Source organism: Montipora foliosa, chromosome 2 (assembly GCF_036669935.1).
Source record: "Montipora foliosa isolate CH-2021 chromosome 2, ASM3666993v2, whole genome shotgun sequence".
In the NCBI taxonomy this organism is placed as follows: Eukaryota; Metazoa; Cnidaria; class Anthozoa; order Scleractinia; family Acroporidae; genus Montipora; species Montipora foliosa.
In genome coordinates this window covers 16,072,517-16,089,064 of record NC_090870.1, presented here as the reverse complement: position 1 = coordinate 16,089,064, position 16,548 = coordinate 16,072,517, and the positions used below count along the sequence as shown (strand labels likewise).

Sequence of the window (16,548 nt, the reverse complement as noted above, 5' to 3'; positions counted from 1 at the left end):
CGTTCACGCAGATGCGGTCTCAGTGTAGGATTAGGGAGTTTTAGCAACGACGACGGGAACGGCAACGAGAACGTCATCTAAAAACATAAATTCGCGTTATTGCAATCACTTCGAGACTATTTCAAGCTTTTTAATATGACAAAGGTGTAGCAGTCCCTCAGGAATGAAAGCGTTATGAGCGGCGTAAGGACGTTCGCGCTAATTCTTTGTGGGAACTGAAGATCATTAAGTCACGGCAATGAACATGTACAAGTACAAGAAGGGCTAGTTTTATACGTTTTTACAAACGTTGGCCGTGTAGCACTTGTATTTCAACAGACTTAACTATTAGAGTGTAATGTGAAGTGCTAGTTTGTACCCCATATGAACCATGTGAGCGTTAGCCCTACTGATGGAAATGGGCCCACACAAGGACAGAGAAAAATTCTGACCAGGGTGGGAATTGAACCCACGACCTTCGGGTTAGATCACAACTGCTCTACCGACTGAGCTACAAGGTCGGACGAGAGCAGGCCATGAGAAAGGAAGGGTTAAGTTTTTACAAACGTTGACCGTGTAGCACTTATCTTTCAACAGGCTTAAGAAACACAACTTTCAAGTAGTTAGATTTCAACTGGTTAAGTTCCTAACATTAAGGCTTAGTTTACATGTCGCGCTATCGTCGAATTTAATTCAGATGAATTTAATTCCAGGTCCTACTTTAAATAATATATTCGACGATCTAAGAGCAGTTCAATTCGTCTGTTAAATTAAATTCGTCTAACACGCTTTATCTGTTTTAAGAAGACGGATAAAATATCCCCCATTGAAGAGTAAAATCGTCTTACGTTAAATAGAGTAAAATACGATGGCTGGCCTGTTCAGGCCGGTTTGGGTGTAAAGCGTCATCAGTTATTTTCGTACATTATTAATTATGCCTCTGACCATGGCCAGGTGCATTGCATTCCGGCTGAGAAATAAATTCGACCATAATTCGACCCATTAATTTCGACGCGTAAAACCACGGTACAACTAATGTCGACGGAAGGACGAATTTAATTGGAATTAAATTCGTCTGAGATAGCGCGACGTACAAACTAGGCCTAAATTGGTCTTTTTAAGCGGTAAGTTTGTGCACGGTAAATTACTTTGAAATTTCCATGTTATTAAGCCATTGTTTAGGCTTTGTCAAATAAGCAATGATCTATCCAAATGAAATGTTTGCTCTGTAAAAATGGTCTATAGTAATTTTACTTCAGTTTCTATCACGTGAACTAAGTTAATCCTTACTGCACAATTACATCTGCAAAGAAAGGAATTGTTTCCCATTATAAGTGGAACACCCTCGCTACAAGAAGGCCTTTTAATATAAATAATCCTACAAGCTGCATCAAATTGAATGAGTCTTGATAGGCGCTGAATAAGTAAATCCAGTGGATCACGAAAATTTCAAGAATGAAGTCAGGAAAGGTTGCTCTTCTCTTCATAACCGTTTTTGTCGTGTCTCTCGTGCACGAAGCTCATTGTATTAATTGGGAAGGCTATCGGTAAGACAATAATAACACTTGCTTAAAAGTTTTTTACTGTTGAAATTAGCTCAGTGCTGATCATGAAGGCCGTGGATTGAACCATGTTGAAGACTCTTTATTGCATGGACCTTTTAAGTTGTATGGGTCATTTTCAGAAAGTCTTCCATTTTGAATTGACCAAGTCTAAGTGCACTTCTTCGTCACCATAATTTCACCATAAGATAGACGGTCGGTGAACAGGGAACTTTGCTTGACTGTATGGACCAGTGTGAAAATAGCGTGTTTAAATGTGTTACGAACTTCCACGACGTGAACGCAAAGTCATGAGATGTCCACCGGTTGAGCAAGTCAATTGGGTTGCGAGCTTTGTCAAAAGCGACAGTTTTTAGTATAATTTTGCATCAGACAGTGGTTCTAAACGTGTAAAATGTCCATCAGATTGAGCTGCAAAAGTAAAGGGCCATCGCATTTTGTCTACATGCGACTTTAATAACGGCTATTGCAACAGCAGTAAAAATATAATTGTATGTTCAGCCGCCGATTTCAATGAATCATAGAGTTGATATATATGCTTGCTTTTGCAATTGCCATTTTAGTTTTTGATATTCCCATGTACACCTCATTGAATTTTTTTTTTTTTTTTGATTACAAAAAGTTTGCGAAAAAACGTTTCTTCTAGACAAAGTTGGAAAGGAAAACAACTCTACGAATAAATTATCTCAAATTAGAAGCTGTCCACAAATGGCTTTATGTCTCAAAACTCAAATGCAAATCTCATCGAACAGGCGCACGATTTCAGTTCGTTTACAACGAGTTTTCATCCCTTTCCGCTGAAATTTGGCAAGAATGTTGCCTTCGAAAGTAATGAGTATTTAAGAAAAGGTACTTCGCGTTTTACAAAAAGTTTAAGTTTAACAGTGAATAAAAACAAACCAGATATGTAATCAAAATGCCTCGACAAGGTTTTTTAGATTAAGGTGTGAAGAAAACGTAGTTTCCGGTTAAATTCTGACCGGAAACGAACTCAATTTGTGAAACTACATACTTTTGGAAAATGATGGCTAAGCTTCCAGAAAATATATATTTTATTGGGGTTTTTCTGAAACGCGTGACCGTGAAGCAGCGACAACGCGAGGTTGTCATTTGGGATTTACTGATATTTAAATGACGCAAAACTCATGAAATGACTTGTTATGCTGCGTTCGTCCAACAGATTAGCATTCCGTTTTTCATGAAGAATTTATATTTGTTAACGACTTCGACGCGTTTAGGTGATTAATATTGGGCAATAGTTTTGAAGTTCTTTATTTGCTTGGTTAGCAATCGTGCTGGTTTACCGTTTATTTGTGGATGTTCTGCAACGTGAATGCATAATTTCTTGAGGCCGGACATGGAGTAGAAAATGCGGGCCGTTATCAGTCGGGCGACCGACTCTAGGTTTACCAGTGTATTTCTTCGCAAATGTCCGTCACGTGCAATGGGCATTACCGCAGATATGTAGTGAAGGCTCAATGTTCATTCCGCTTCATTTTTTTTTCTCTTCGATAACCTTAGAAAGGATTCCCAGTGATGGTAGGCATACATTATAGGTATGGTAGAAGCGAGTTACGGTGTTAGGTCCAATACGCTCAAACCACGAACAAACGCACAGACTGTAGTAGACGCACATCAAAACACGAAAATGAGCGTGCATTTCGAAAGGGATCATTCCGCGAACTGTTGGCAAATATCTTAAATCTTACAAGTTCTAAAGAGATCAGTTTAGCAGTCATTGAGTACAAAATATGTGCAAACTATTACTAGCAATGACATAAGTATATTAATTAAGTAACTTTAATCGAAATTTTGACGCTGGCGGCTGCAAGCTGATGTTTGATAATCAGAATAATGGCACGGAGGACAACAACGACAACAAGAAAGCCGTCACTTACCGAAGCGAAGATGCAAGTAAATTCTTTAATTTTAGGACTGTCATGATCATTATTTGATATGTTTTGTACAATGTATCAAATGGATTATCAATTCTATCAATTTCTCTTTGGACTGCATTAGTTTTCTGTGTAATCATGTACGTTAGCATGTTGTACGAGGGACACTGAAAAACGCAAACTGCAGACCGTCTGTAAAATGAAAATTCGGTTAGCCTGAATTAGGCCTAAAGAACGTTCGGTTAGCCTGTTTACGGTTAGCTCTGAAAAATAGTGAAGGTAGCACCATATTTTACCCCTGGTCTGCAAGGTCTGCACAGTCTGCGTTTTGGCGTGACTGTGTATACGATTGCGTTACCAACACGAGCAATGTTAGCTAATGTTGAATGTCCTGGGAAAATGTGATGTATTAGGGGAGGCAATGCAGCCATTTGTACATCATCAACATGATGGCGTAGTGAAAATAAAATATAGAGAGGAATTGAGATTTCGTTACGCTAAATTTGTGTATTGTAATCATAACCATGTTCTATGTGAATGCCATGTGGCGAGATGTGGTGATCGCGAACCAAGTAGGATTCCTAGAACTATTCCTGTGAAGAAGCTGAAACGTCTGTCGCAGAAAAGCAGAAAACTGAGGGTATTTGTGTGGAAAAGGATTCTTAAGATCACTCCTTTGTCGTCAAAACTTTATGGTTACATCAGTTGCAGGCTCAGTAGTCAAATGAAAGGAAGGCGCATAATTGTCAGTCTCGGTTCTTTTGAAAAAGTGTGGAAAAAGCCAGCTTCTTTTCGACGAAAATTTCGTCAAACAGTACGTTTGACTTGCTTTGGAAAACACACTGGTACACGAAAACGCATAAGTCTGAAGAAATATCAAGTCTTGTACACATGCTGTGGACCAATGAGTTTGTACAAGAATGGTGATCATAGACGATGCTATGCTAAAATAAATCTATGTAATGACATAGAAACAATTCCAGGGCCTCCAATGAATAATATTGATCCAACCTTGACAGTAAAGGCACCATATAGTCAAGGTGATATTACAGTATGTGGTGCGAATGCTGGGCAACAATGCGTTGCTATGAGTTTGTGTGCTTTGATTTATAATAATATCAAAGGAATTAATTCATGTAATGACCAGGTACAAGTTATGGAAATGAGTAATGAATTGTATTCTACACTGTCACAATGTACAGGGCAAGTGTATTTAATGCAAATAGAATTACCAGCTATGATTGCTATGTCTGAAAAAAAATTACCAGCTTAATTGTAGTGAAAGCTACACAGGTAACAGTGATTCAATAATTGAGGCATATCAGTACAGTATACCTATAGTCAGTGCATTTGAATCACTCTTGTCACAAAATTATTCTTCATTTATTCTGACAATAGGATGTATTGGCGTTAGTATCTATCATACAGATAATGGGAGTTATAAGATTTTTGATTCTCATGCAAGAGGTGAATATGGTAGAAGCCATCCCCATGGTACATGTGTACTATTAAAAGTACCATCCATTCAGGGCTTAGTACAGTATTTCCAGGCTATACACTCACTTGATGACCGTATGAACTCAGAGGGCTGCGTATTAGTACATATGAAATGACTGCAGTGAACAGTGTTAGACAATGCAACTGCACTTGTAAACAATGCTGTGCTGTAGGGCTTTACACAATGTGTTACTCAACAGCAAAGTCTTGTAGTTATTGGAAATCCGAAACGTTATGTAGCTATGTGCGTAGCTAACCAAGGAAACAAATTTTATCGTCACCTGAGCAGCAACAGACACCTCACAAGTGCAGATTTACCCAAGAGTCTTCATATTTGTGGAGTTGATGGTTGTAATGGTAATGAATTTATATAGCGCATTTTTTATTGGCATATTCAAATGCGCTTTACAAGCAAGTGATCTATGGGTGAGATCGGACATCAAGTTAGCAATGTTTTCATGAGGAAATGCATGTTGTTTTTGCCAGTATGTTTACAAATTTCGTGATATTTGTTTGAGACATGCACATCTTTCTATGTATTACACATCTTTTTTACAACTACTACACAACGCTCATGATCCTTAGCAGCACACGTGTGGCCACAGCCCGACTTACGATCCTAGATCGTCTTGTTTGTACATATTTTGGGCGTATGTGTTTTAATGAGTACTGGTGTGGGAGGGGTGTTTTCAACGTAACTCTTAGAATTTGTATATGGTAGAGTAAGGTAGTAGAATTTGAAGTCTGACTTTCCAAATTAAAGATAAAACAAGTCATTAGGATACGGTGTTGGTGCTGATGACTTTGTTAAGCTGAAAGCAACTAAAAGTGCTGCTATAATCGTCACTTTGTTCTTAGATAGGAAGTAATGATTTTGCAAATATCGTTGCTTCTATGTGAAGGATGGAGTAGTTGGGAAAGAATTTGCACAGCATTTTCGTTTCATTTTTAGCAGCCACTTTGTCGTTGCAATATCAAAGGAGTTGTCACTAGTTCTTTAATAAACAGTAAGTGTTTTGATGGTATCACTTTGCGTTGGGAATTGAAGAATTTGAAACAGTCATGGGGTTTGCGTGTAAATGTGTTTATTTTAAAAGTTATTATTAACTGAAACGAGTAATTACAAAGTATAAATTGGCCAACCTCGTTCCCAGGGTTTCTCTTCTCTGCCTCCTAATGTCGTTGAGGAGAAACCCTGGTTCACTCTGGTCACGTGTCTCCCAAAAAGTGGGAGGTGACAAAAAAACAAACGAAGAGACGGGCAGCCAAGTCTTAAATTTGTCTTTCCTGAGCCCACTATAGAAGTAAAAAAAAATTGTCCATGAAAAGTAAAACACATCTGTCAGGTGAAACAGTATCAACTGCGAGGGAAATGTCAAAGTCCGAGACACCGAAAAAGATTTACGCAGCTTCTAGTACCGTGGCAAGTTCCTGTAGGCTCTGCAAGTCTGTGGTAGATTCTGCTCACAGTAAAAATTTATTTGGAAAACCAAATCGTTCGTTGCTCGCTTCCGCGGAAGACATTTACGGCAGTTCTCTGCAGAAGAGTGAATTATTGCCTCATTTACTCTGTAGACCTTGTGAAAGGCGTCTTAACAACTTCAAAACGTTTAAGACACTGATTTCGGAAAGTCAGAGATCCTTAGAACGAGTTAAGAGATGCATTGAGGAGTCACCCTCCGCGCCTCGAACAACGAAGACTTCAAAAGCAGATTACGTTTCGGCGGGTTGCGTTTCGCGAAGTAGCCGGCGAGGACTCAATTTCCGTGAACAACGTTCCCTTGAAGGAGGAAGTCAGGTATTTATGAAGCAAATTTATGTTAGACACTCATAAGACTTTGAGATTTTCCCAGCTGATCGTTCCCAAGTTTTGCGAACACGAATACATTTTTGGTCAACGCGCGTGTCATTTCATGAGATACACAAAATTGATTTCTTTGTTTTAAAGACCAGACTGTTTCCCATAAGTTGTCATTATAAACTACCTTGCAAGTTCAACGGACAACAAGAAGAAAACTATCTGTTGGCCACATCTGTTCTTGAAGGAAATGACCCCTTTTAATTCCACATCCTTCCTTTGAATATCTTTTCACAGTTTCCAGACACAGAATTAACGCTTGAGGACAGTTTGATCGATATGATTCAACTTCGCTGTGAAATAGAGAGGGAGCTTTCTGAGGTTGCCCGAAGAGAAACAAATTCGGTTTTGCGGAAGAGAGGATACCCTGGTTTGAGTTCTTTCACGTTTGAAGATATCCTGTCAGAAATGCGATGTGTTTCTCCAACAGTGTTTACTATATTGTCGTGGATGATTCAACTTGATCTCAGCAACGGAAAGAACGCCGCATCGTTAGCACTAATCTATGGGATAATCATGTTTAAAAGATGTCGTGAAATGAGCCGTCTCCAGAGACTTAACACTGTGCTTTTCTCCGAGGGCAACGCTACCAAAGAGGTAATTGAATTCAGTTGGAAGCGATCTTTACCGGCAGAAAATTACAAGTCATCTGTTTTTTTACCCATCATAATTCAATTAGTCTAGATCTTGTGATAAAATTGATTAAAAAGACAAACGCAACTAGATTCATTGTGACAACGTTTCGACATCGTCCGATGTCATCGTCAGGCAATGAATTAATTGGATGAAGCATAACTTATAGTACAAGAACAATAGAACAATATATACAATAGTACGCTAACAAGTTTTAGTGTCATAAAGAAATGCGCATCGAAATTTGACTGCTTAATTCACGAGATGTTCTACATCAAAGAATTGAAACCATCACTTAATGTGCAGTCAGACTGTCAGGGCAAAACTATTTACTTAGAATTCACACATGTTGTTAGCGTACTATTGTATATATTATTCTATAGTGTATTTTTTCTTTTCCTGTGCAAGCTTACCAATCTTGAATGGCACCTCGCTCTCAGATTATCCTGTCTTCTGTGAAATATCGGAGGTACATTAAAATACAATTAATCGTTGGTGACAATTAAGAACAATAAGGGGGGCACACCCTATGGCTGTTATTTACTTTTACAGACTCCTATATGTAGTAGTAGTGCTAGTAGTCTGATGAAGATTTCTTAACTTTATCTTTCCAAAGCTTCTTGAGAGATTCCACTGTTATGGTGTTACGCTGGGTGCAACTATGAAATACACCATACAGGAAGATATTGGAAGTCACTTTCTGGATCATGCAGTTCAACTGGTGAAAGATGGGAAGAAGTTTGTTTTCGTCCTGGACAACATTGATTGGGATGTTAAAGTCCATGATATGAGGTCAGAACACCAAAATAAGAGTGTACATGCAGTTGCCACAAGTATTGTATTTGACCGTGTCACCTCTGATCACCTGCCTGACCAGGGCTCTCAGAAATGCCTTGAAAACTGCAACCTGAGGGATTTATTATTTCTTTCTGAAGAGGAAAAACAGTGCACCAAAGAGCGATATAAGATTTTTCTTGGAAAAATTGTTTGTGAATTTCTCCCAGCCTTTGAATTTCTAAAGGGAGTTGTTCCAGCCAAGACACCCTGTCAGTATGAAGTTGAAATGAGTACTGCATCAGTGGTAGTGCCACTGCCTGTACTTATGAAAGATGAAAAAAAGTATGCAGAGGTAGTTGATGTTCTTGATCAGCTGGAGGCTTGGGTAAGAGAAATTTACTCCAAAGCAGGTAGATGTGCTCCCCCCTATCCAGAGCATGTAACTCCTGTCCCAGCAATCGCTGCCCCGTCAAGACCTGACCAACCATCTTCACATGTGCCACCCATCCCTCAAGCAAATGATCCTTTGGCAAATCTCAGAGTCCCATGCTTTGGAGACCAGCTCACCAGAGTGAGACTGGCAGGTGCCAAAGATCTTCGTGCTGGTAGCCATACACCTCAGGACAGACTTGACCATTTGTATCCCTACAGGATTGTTGATTGGCACACCAAGAGGAGTTTTCTGAAGGTAAATTTCAGTAAACCAAATTTCCTTCAAAAAATGAAAATATTGTGAAAAACATTAAAGGTGTTTGAGTTGTTCGTGTATCAGGAAGCTGATCATATAACAATTCAAACATTGATTATACAGACTTGATGCAACCTTTATAAAAAGTTTAGTTAATACAAATATGCGAAATTGGGGGTGGGAAAATGGACATTTCATGTCAACATAGGGGACCATAATATATTTACATGTAGATGTACCTTAACAAAGAAATGGTGACCAGGTTGGTCCCAAACTAATCCTCTAGGAATTCACTCATGACCATACTGATTTAAGTAATTAGATACACACCCAGTTTCAAAATCCAACATAAAATGTCCCTTCAAGTCTGAGCATTTGCAACCCATTTCTAACAATAGCTTAGTGTAAGTGCAGCTGTCTATCCCATTGTGAGTAGCATTTAGGGGCACTTTGTGACATCATTTTATTGTTTGTATTCAAAGACACGGATAATGTTGAAGTTGGGTAGAAGAGCAAGGGGACACTTTGTGATGCTTATTGAAATCTGTGTGCATTCAATTACTTGAATTTCTGGATATATCTGTGGGAATTAAAGTCTGCTGTACTTTACAGTAAATAGTTTTCTTGTCAGTAAAGTAATATCACTGCTGGCCATGAGTCATAAAATTTTGGTCCATTGCACAGGTCTCTGTCACCTCAGGACAGACTTGACCACCTGTATCCCTATTGGATTGTTGATTGCCACACCAAGAGGAGTTTTCTCAAGCAATCAAAAGAATTTTAGGCTTGGGACACCTTTAATTGTTTGCACAAGTTTTGCTGTAAAAATAATTTATGATAAAACTATTTGTTGTCTAACGTGGCCAATTTCTGGGTGGGGGGGGGGGGGGAATCTGTGCCCTTTAAAAGGATCACTCAGGACTGGGGTTGTTTTCTTTCTCTTACTTTTTTTCTTTCCCTGATCGTTGGAAATGGAAAAGTAATAAATATATGTGGCTAACTGGAAGATACCGGTAGTTCATAATTTATAATCTTTTTTTATCTGCTATTTGTAGGTCATTTTTAAAAAGCTGTATAAGAACTCTGGACGTGAACAAGGTACTTTGAGGTACTTTCGTGAGAATCTTCAACGACGGAATGTAACCGGTGATGTGAAACACTATGAAGACTGTGAGCAGTTATTTCTCACAGTCGGCAAGAGTTTCACAATAGAGGCCCTACTTCACTTCTTTGGCATGGAAACCAAAGACAGCCGAATTACCCAGAACAGACCCCCATATTACATTTTAGAAGTGGAAGACCAAAAGCAACAGTATTACAACGCGGTTTTCGACAAATTCATTGATGAATTTCTGATCACGGGACCAAGGAGTGATGATGTTGAAAGCAACCCTGATGAAGAAGATTTTGTAAGGAACTATTCATTGTGCCTCATCAGATATTACTTCTTGTTCTGTGATCTTAAAGACGCAATTAAAGAAGGCAATGGCCAGAGACTTGCTTCATTGCATAAAGTACTTTTGCTTCATTTTAAAGCGTTGCAGGGGTTCAATGCTTATGCAATTGAAATGCTCATTAACACTGTACAAAATGAAATCTTCCTTTCTGAGGCTGAAGCGCATCAGTGCAAATGGGCATCAACAGTTAATTGGAAAGGTGGTGCCGGCAAAAATATGGAAATTGATTTGCTTCAAGAGAACAGAAACAAGGACATAAAGACAATGATCAAGAGAATGGGTGCTAATAAAACTGACAAGGCTATTGCTAATGCTAGTCGAGCTGCAGGAGGGCAACGTAAAATTGTTGAGAATTTTGATGCTCAGGTAAACAGAGCATCACCTTCGACATCTTCTCACAGTCACAAATCTGCAGCTACAGATGAAGGCAAAGTCCAGGCAGCTCTACATGCTCTAAAGCCATTTAATGCACATCCTCACAGAAGACATGATTCTTTTCCTGCCATTTCACCTGACCCCTTGTCGACCCTTAATGAGGTTGAACTTGACAGATGGCTCAACCGACATAAAAGAAATTTAATACTAGATGCCCCAATGGAGCATCATGATGATGATGTTGATGACAATCAGTGAAATGCATAAGCACTTCTTTGATACCTTTTTTAACCCATTAATTCCTAGGAGATGGACTTTAGACTTTGATTTTACTGCACTCTTTCATTTCCAAGGACATGGACACAGAAAGAAGAAATTATTAAGAAACTAAAATTAATTTAGAGTACATCGCATCTTGATCCTTGACTTTGTGCCTGCTAGTACATTTTTGTGTATAGTTTGTTATAATTCATTGGAGGAGCAAAGATAAATCCCTTTAACGTAGAACAGACTTCGGAAGATAATCTTTAAACCATGTATGAAACAGAATGAATATCTTTTGAAGTCTGATCTACATTCAATGAGTTTAAACTACAATTAAACAAGGCCAGAAGACAAGCAACTTTTGGAGGCCTAAAAAGTACATGTATATTCTCCATTATTTCCACCTGGTACAGGATAACAACTTGCAACTGACCAGCTTTCTGCAGGCTTGATTACTAGATTTTCTCTATCATTGCACTTCAGAAAGCATCACAAAAGGCAGCTGTTTCATTGTATGGCAATATATTCTTTTTAATGTAGCATCCACTAAAACCATTTGGTAGGCTAATTTGCATTAGGAACAAAAGAATGAACAATTTGCTACCATTTCTAAATGTGATCTTACTGAAGCCAACTACTTCTTAGCCAGCAAATGATGATGATTATTATTATGAGTACAAATATCTTAGCAGAAAGAAAAGAAGGTTGGAAAGACATTAACAATTTATTTTATGCAATGCAGTCCAAACATTTACATGTGGATTCACAGTAACTGCAGCAGTAACGAGAAGGTCCTTTTCTATCAGGTACTCTTGCATCCAAACAGTTCAAAAGAAATTTTCTCAGACAACCATCCTCTAGCTGGCAAAAACTGCGAACATCATCACTCATGCCTGTGCGATTTGTGGCAATGTCTCGATTATTGTAGTATAGCAAAGCATGAGCCTGTTTACCATCACGACCAGCCCGTCCAGTCTCCTGAAAATATTCCCTTACTGTACGGGGTGGTCCCACATGAATCACAGTTCTTATTGATGGAATGTCTACCCCCATTCCCATGGCAACTGTAGCAAAAACTACTCTTACTTTTGAAACACTTGAAGATAGTTCCTTTAATATTTGATCCTTCATGGTACTTGTCTGTGGGGCATGATACTGTGCAAAGAGTCTGTTTTCTGGCGATTGCTTGGCATTTGAAGGGTAGTACTGCTTGTTACCCAGTCGTTTTTCAAAGAATTTAAAAGCAAATCCGCACCATCTCAGGGGCAGGTACATTATTGTGATTGGGTAGTTCACAGTCTTTACTTTTAAATCATGGGCAATAGGCGCTAATAATTCCTCAAAGAAGTCAACATCTTCCCCCTCACGGAAGACTTTCTTATAGTAAATGTTTGGTCTGTTTGGGTTCCCTATGACTTCCAGCGGATTTCTTAGAGTAAGAGATTTTTTGATGGTGCTTATGTCAGTCTTGCTTGCTGTTGCAGTCAGGGCAACCACTGGTACATTAGGAAAAATTGCACATAACATACCAAGGTGTGAATAGTCTTTCCTGAAGTCATCTCCCCTGGCAAAATAAACAAAGTGTGTACAGCAATCATGAGATCTCTTTTACTTTCTACCACAAAGGAAAAAAACTACTGTATATTTATCAAATGAGCATCCTATACAGCAGAAAGACTGGAATGATTGATACTAAAGTGTGTGTATTTGCCAACTATGTACATGTACGTACGAGGCCGTTTAACGGGGCTAGGTCACGCAATTTTAGGTAATTTCAGCACTGATCGAATGGTCAAAGAATTAACTAAAATATCAAAATAACTGTTCAAAACTATAGAAGAACTCTTACAAAACACAGGGAAGCCAAGAAGGGACATGGATGGACAAAACTGGAGAGGATTGAAATGGATTGAATTTGGGTAAATTTGAAAAACATCGGCCCACCTTTTTTCAAATTTATATCAGTCTATATCAAAATGTCAGTTACAGAGCTGAAAAATCATTCTCAGTTGTTATGTGGCCGTGATTTTGCAAATGAAAGACTCTTGCTCTGCCAATTTGATGTTTACAGTTCATAATTAACAAAATTAAACAAAATTACCTAACATAGCGTGACCTAGCCCCTTTAAACTCGCCCTGCACATTTTGAAGATAGCTTTCAACGTTTCTATATAACAAATTTTACGTCTCTGGAAGCCGAACAAGAAGGAACAATTTTAATTTATATGTTATAGTAAAACCAAAAGTGTACGGCCGAACGTTAAATCCACTAGCATTCAACTTCCTCGAGACATGCATGCACTTACCATTCTAGAATACAATGCGCCTCATCAATGACTATCGCTTGCACAGAACGTTGGTATGGCGAACTTCGTAAGAGTTCTAGTCCTTCTTTGCACGACAGGACGGCTTCTGGATGGGTAAACACAAGTTCGTATCTCCCTTCCCTTAGCAAAGAAGAATTCGAATCGGCCAAATCCAACTCAACATCATCACTGTTTTCTTTCTTTTTCACGTTGAGGATAGCGGCTTTGATACTTCCCTGATTGCTTCTCCTTATCTGATCTTGGATTAGAGCGTTCAACGGCGAAACCACAATAACAATCGGATGAATTGTTCCACAAGATTGAAATGGCGCAGAGTTGACTTTACCGAAGAGCAGCACTGGCAATAGGTGAAAAATGATAGATTTCCCGTACCCCGTAGGCAAAACAGCCACCACGACTCTACCAAGATAAATTGCTTCCAAACACTTTACTTGTTTTGGTTTGAGATTTACATTCCAATAGCTGCTCTCTGAAATCGCACGTTGAAGATTGCTGAAAAACATGGCGACCCTTGAAGCCTCGTTTTGGCTGTGACAACTTTTAGCGGCGACAATATTCGGAAAAGCAGATACCCCTCCCAAGGCGAAAAATTTGTTTGGGAGACACGTGACCAGAGTGAACCAGGGTTTCTCCTCAACGACATTAGGAGGCAGAGAAGAGAAACCCTGGGAACGAGGTTGTAAATTGGCTTGCAAGTTATTGGCGGTTGTTGGAATTTTAAAGATGTAGGTATCGCTGACGAAAGCATGAAATATTTTATAATGATATCGAAATGCTGATTTGTGATTAACGAAAATGTAAGGTAACATGAAATATTTGCAGTAGCTATGCTATAATACCAGCAATAACCTAATTTAGACATATCACAATTAATTTTGACAACTGGCATTATTTTGAGGCTGGGGGAGGGGGGAGGGGGAGGGGCTGTGGTATATTCGACACTGACTTCTTCTAATCGATTGAAGTGCTGGGTTCATTGTCAGCAGGGGAACGCTTTCTTTTCTTTTTCGGTGTAGCAGGATTCAGTTTTCTGCTGGTATAATCTTCCAGCATGTGTCTTGCGCTGAATGTGTGTAAGGAGCAGAAAGCAAAATCCATAAGTTATTGATGGGTGTATGAAAGATTCGAACTTCTTAAAGGGTCATCATAAATAAGTGACAAACAGTTGGCGGAGAAACGGGCTAGACAACTAGATTTTATCTTCAATAACGCAGGTACACATCTGGTACTACTACGACCTCGATTACCTGAAGTATCTGTACCTGGATGGTCTTCCACGCCACCCGCCCCTCAAAAAAAAGGCTCCACACGTTCTAAAGTCGTGACCAAGTAGTTATCCCCCCGCACGTTATAGGTATGCCCTCCCTTTCAACAAGGTCTTTCTGTGTATCGTTGTGACACTTCAGAAAAAAAAGAAAACACTTTTTGAACACTTTTGGAACGTCAACACGACGCTTTCAACAACAGTGAGTTCTATTCTAACCGGTCCTTTAATTGTTTCCACCACAGGCTCCCCGAGCTGAAAATACGTGGTGTATGCAACAGCTTGTGTATATAGAGAATTGTATGGGAAAATCACCGATCGTAAATAACTATCTCATTTGAAATAAAGTTTTCCTACCTCAAATGTGTGACGAACTTGTCTCTTGTGCTGAGTTTAGAGCCATTCTGACGGCGTTTAGTGAAGTTATCCGAAAACCGTTACTAAAAGAATAGGAAGGGCCACCACTCCATCCATCGCTGGCCAGACCTCACTCCACAAATCGTTTTCTCCTCAACAGGAAAAGTCCCGAATCGCAATAAAAACAACAGTTCCATAAAGCCCAATAAATTTCACTCCAAATACGTGTGTTTGACCGGGCAGTCAACAATGGCCGCTCGCAAGCTGGTTTCACCCTCAACTCTGATCGGAGGGTCGTGTTGCCAGCGCGCGGTCAAATTCAAATGGACCAATGAGAGTTGAAGGTGAAACCACCTTGCGAGAGCCCTTGCGAGCGGCCGTTGTTGACTGCCCGGTCACAAGCCTCTGAGGAAAGCCGAAGAGGTGAATTTTAGGGCAAAGTTTTCGTTCTTCACGAGTCGTTCGGCCGCCGAAACACACGTATTTGGAGTGAAATTTATTGGGCTTTATGGAACTGTTGTTTTTATTGCGATTCGGGACTTTTCCTGTTGAGGAGAAAACGATTTGTGGAGTGAGGTCTGGCCAGCGATGGATGGAGTGGTGGCCCTTCCTATTCTTTTAGTAACGGTTTCCGGATAACCTCACTAAACGGCGTCAGAATGGCTCTAAACTCGGCACAAGAGACAAGTTCGTCACACATTTGAGGTAGGAAAACTTTATTTAGTTATTTACACAATTTTTTTACGATCGGTGATTTTCCCATACAATTCTCTATATACACAAGCTGTCGCATACACCACGTATTTTCAGCTTGGGGAGCCTGTGTTTCCACACATCCTTTTAGCATACAATTGTGTTAAGGGTATTATTTCTTCTAAGAACAAACGAAAAATTCTACGCAACTGCGATGCTCTCCTTTCTTTTCATTTCTTTTATTTATAGTGACATTTATTACTGTCCATGCACGTATCAGTATTTAGTCGCTACTCTTTGGGAACGGCAAATAAAAAATTTAATACTGAGCAGCATGTTGTCAGAATATATATGTCACTAAGAACCCGAACGAACAAAATATTCACATGACCCATTTGTAAGTGCTACGAAGTTTATGGTTGTTCATGCACATATCAGTATTTAAGCCGCCACTATTGGAGAATGAAGCATACAACATTTCTAAGCAGCGTATTGCCAGGGTATTAATTTCGCTAGGAACGAACCATTGTTGCGAGATCCCCCTCCCTTCCATTTCTTAGTCTCTAATTTTGAGGCTGCGTCCCCCAACACCACATAAACTCCTTAAAAAATTTATCAGATTTGGGACAACTTGAAAATCCGGTCATGGACCTACTATTTAGAAATAGGTGAGGTGAAAATCCCTGTATTTGCCTATTTTTATGAATATTACAGAAATCGTAAAAAATTGAAGAGTTTATATGGTTTACATGGGGGAGACAGCCTCAAAATTAGGGACGTTTGTAAGGATTTTTAAGGATGTTTTTAAGTCCGTAACTTGGTCTCTGTTCTACCAAAAACCATCAAACTTGGATAGATGGCCAATCTCAATGATATTGTGCATGTGATGGTGTCAATTTATCGATTGGTTCATATTGGAAAC

At 39.3% G+C, this 16,548-nt stretch overlaps 2 protein-coding genes across 2 annotated transcripts; one reads left to right on the top strand and one right to left on the bottom strand.

The window, feature by feature from the left end:
- The first annotated feature begins 6,161 nt into the window (after window positions 1-6,161).
- On the top strand, window positions 6,162-10,989 carry LOC137992551 (uncharacterized). Its single transcript, XM_068837928.1, has 4 exons — window positions 6,162-6,731; window positions 7,029-7,388; window positions 8,041-8,889; window positions 9,945-10,989. Exons 1-4 carry the CDS (start codon window positions 6,255-6,257, stop codon window positions 10,977-10,979), a joined length of 2,721 nt encoding a protein of 906 aa, XP_068694029.1. The 5' UTR covers window positions 6,162-6,254; the 3' UTR covers window positions 10,980-10,989.
- A 725-nt stretch (window positions 10,990-11,714) lies between these two features.
- Window positions 11,715-13,815, bottom strand: LOC137991251 (ATP-dependent DNA helicase Q1-like). Its single transcript, XM_068836364.1, has 2 exons — window positions 13,292-13,815; window positions 11,715-12,549 (listed from the first exon to the last, which is right to left on the bottom strand). Exons 1-2 carry the CDS (start codon window positions 13,813-13,815, stop codon window positions 11,715-11,717), a joined length of 1,359 nt encoding a protein of 452 aa, XP_068692465.1.
- Between the last annotated feature and the right edge of the window lie 2,733 nt (window positions 13,816-16,548).

What these genes read in the sequence shown, in the direction of transcription:
- LOC137992551 (XM_068837928.1), top strand. Translation starts at nt 6,255, where the DNA reads ATGAAAAGTAAAACACATCTGTCAGGTGAAACAGTATCAACTGCGAGG. An exon ending in CCCTTGAAGGAGGAAGTCAG is followed by an intron (nt 6,732 to 7,028) that starts GTATTTATGAAG and finishes ATCTTTTCACAG; the next exon opens with TTTCCAGACACAGAATTAAC. An exon ending in AGGGCAACGCTACCAAAGAG is followed by an intron (nt 7,389 to 8,040) that starts GTAATTGAATTC and finishes ATCTTTCCAAAG; the next exon opens with CTTCTTGAGAGATTCCACTG.
- LOC137991251 (XM_068836364.1), bottom strand. Translation starts at nt 13,815, where the DNA reads ATGTTTTTCAGCAATCTTCAACGTGCGATTTCAGAGAGCAGCTATTGG. An exon ending in GCGCATTGTATTCTAGAATG is followed by an intron (nt 12,550 to 13,291) that starts GTAAGTGCATGC and finishes TTATTTTGCCAG; the next exon opens with GGGAGATGACTTCAGGAAAG.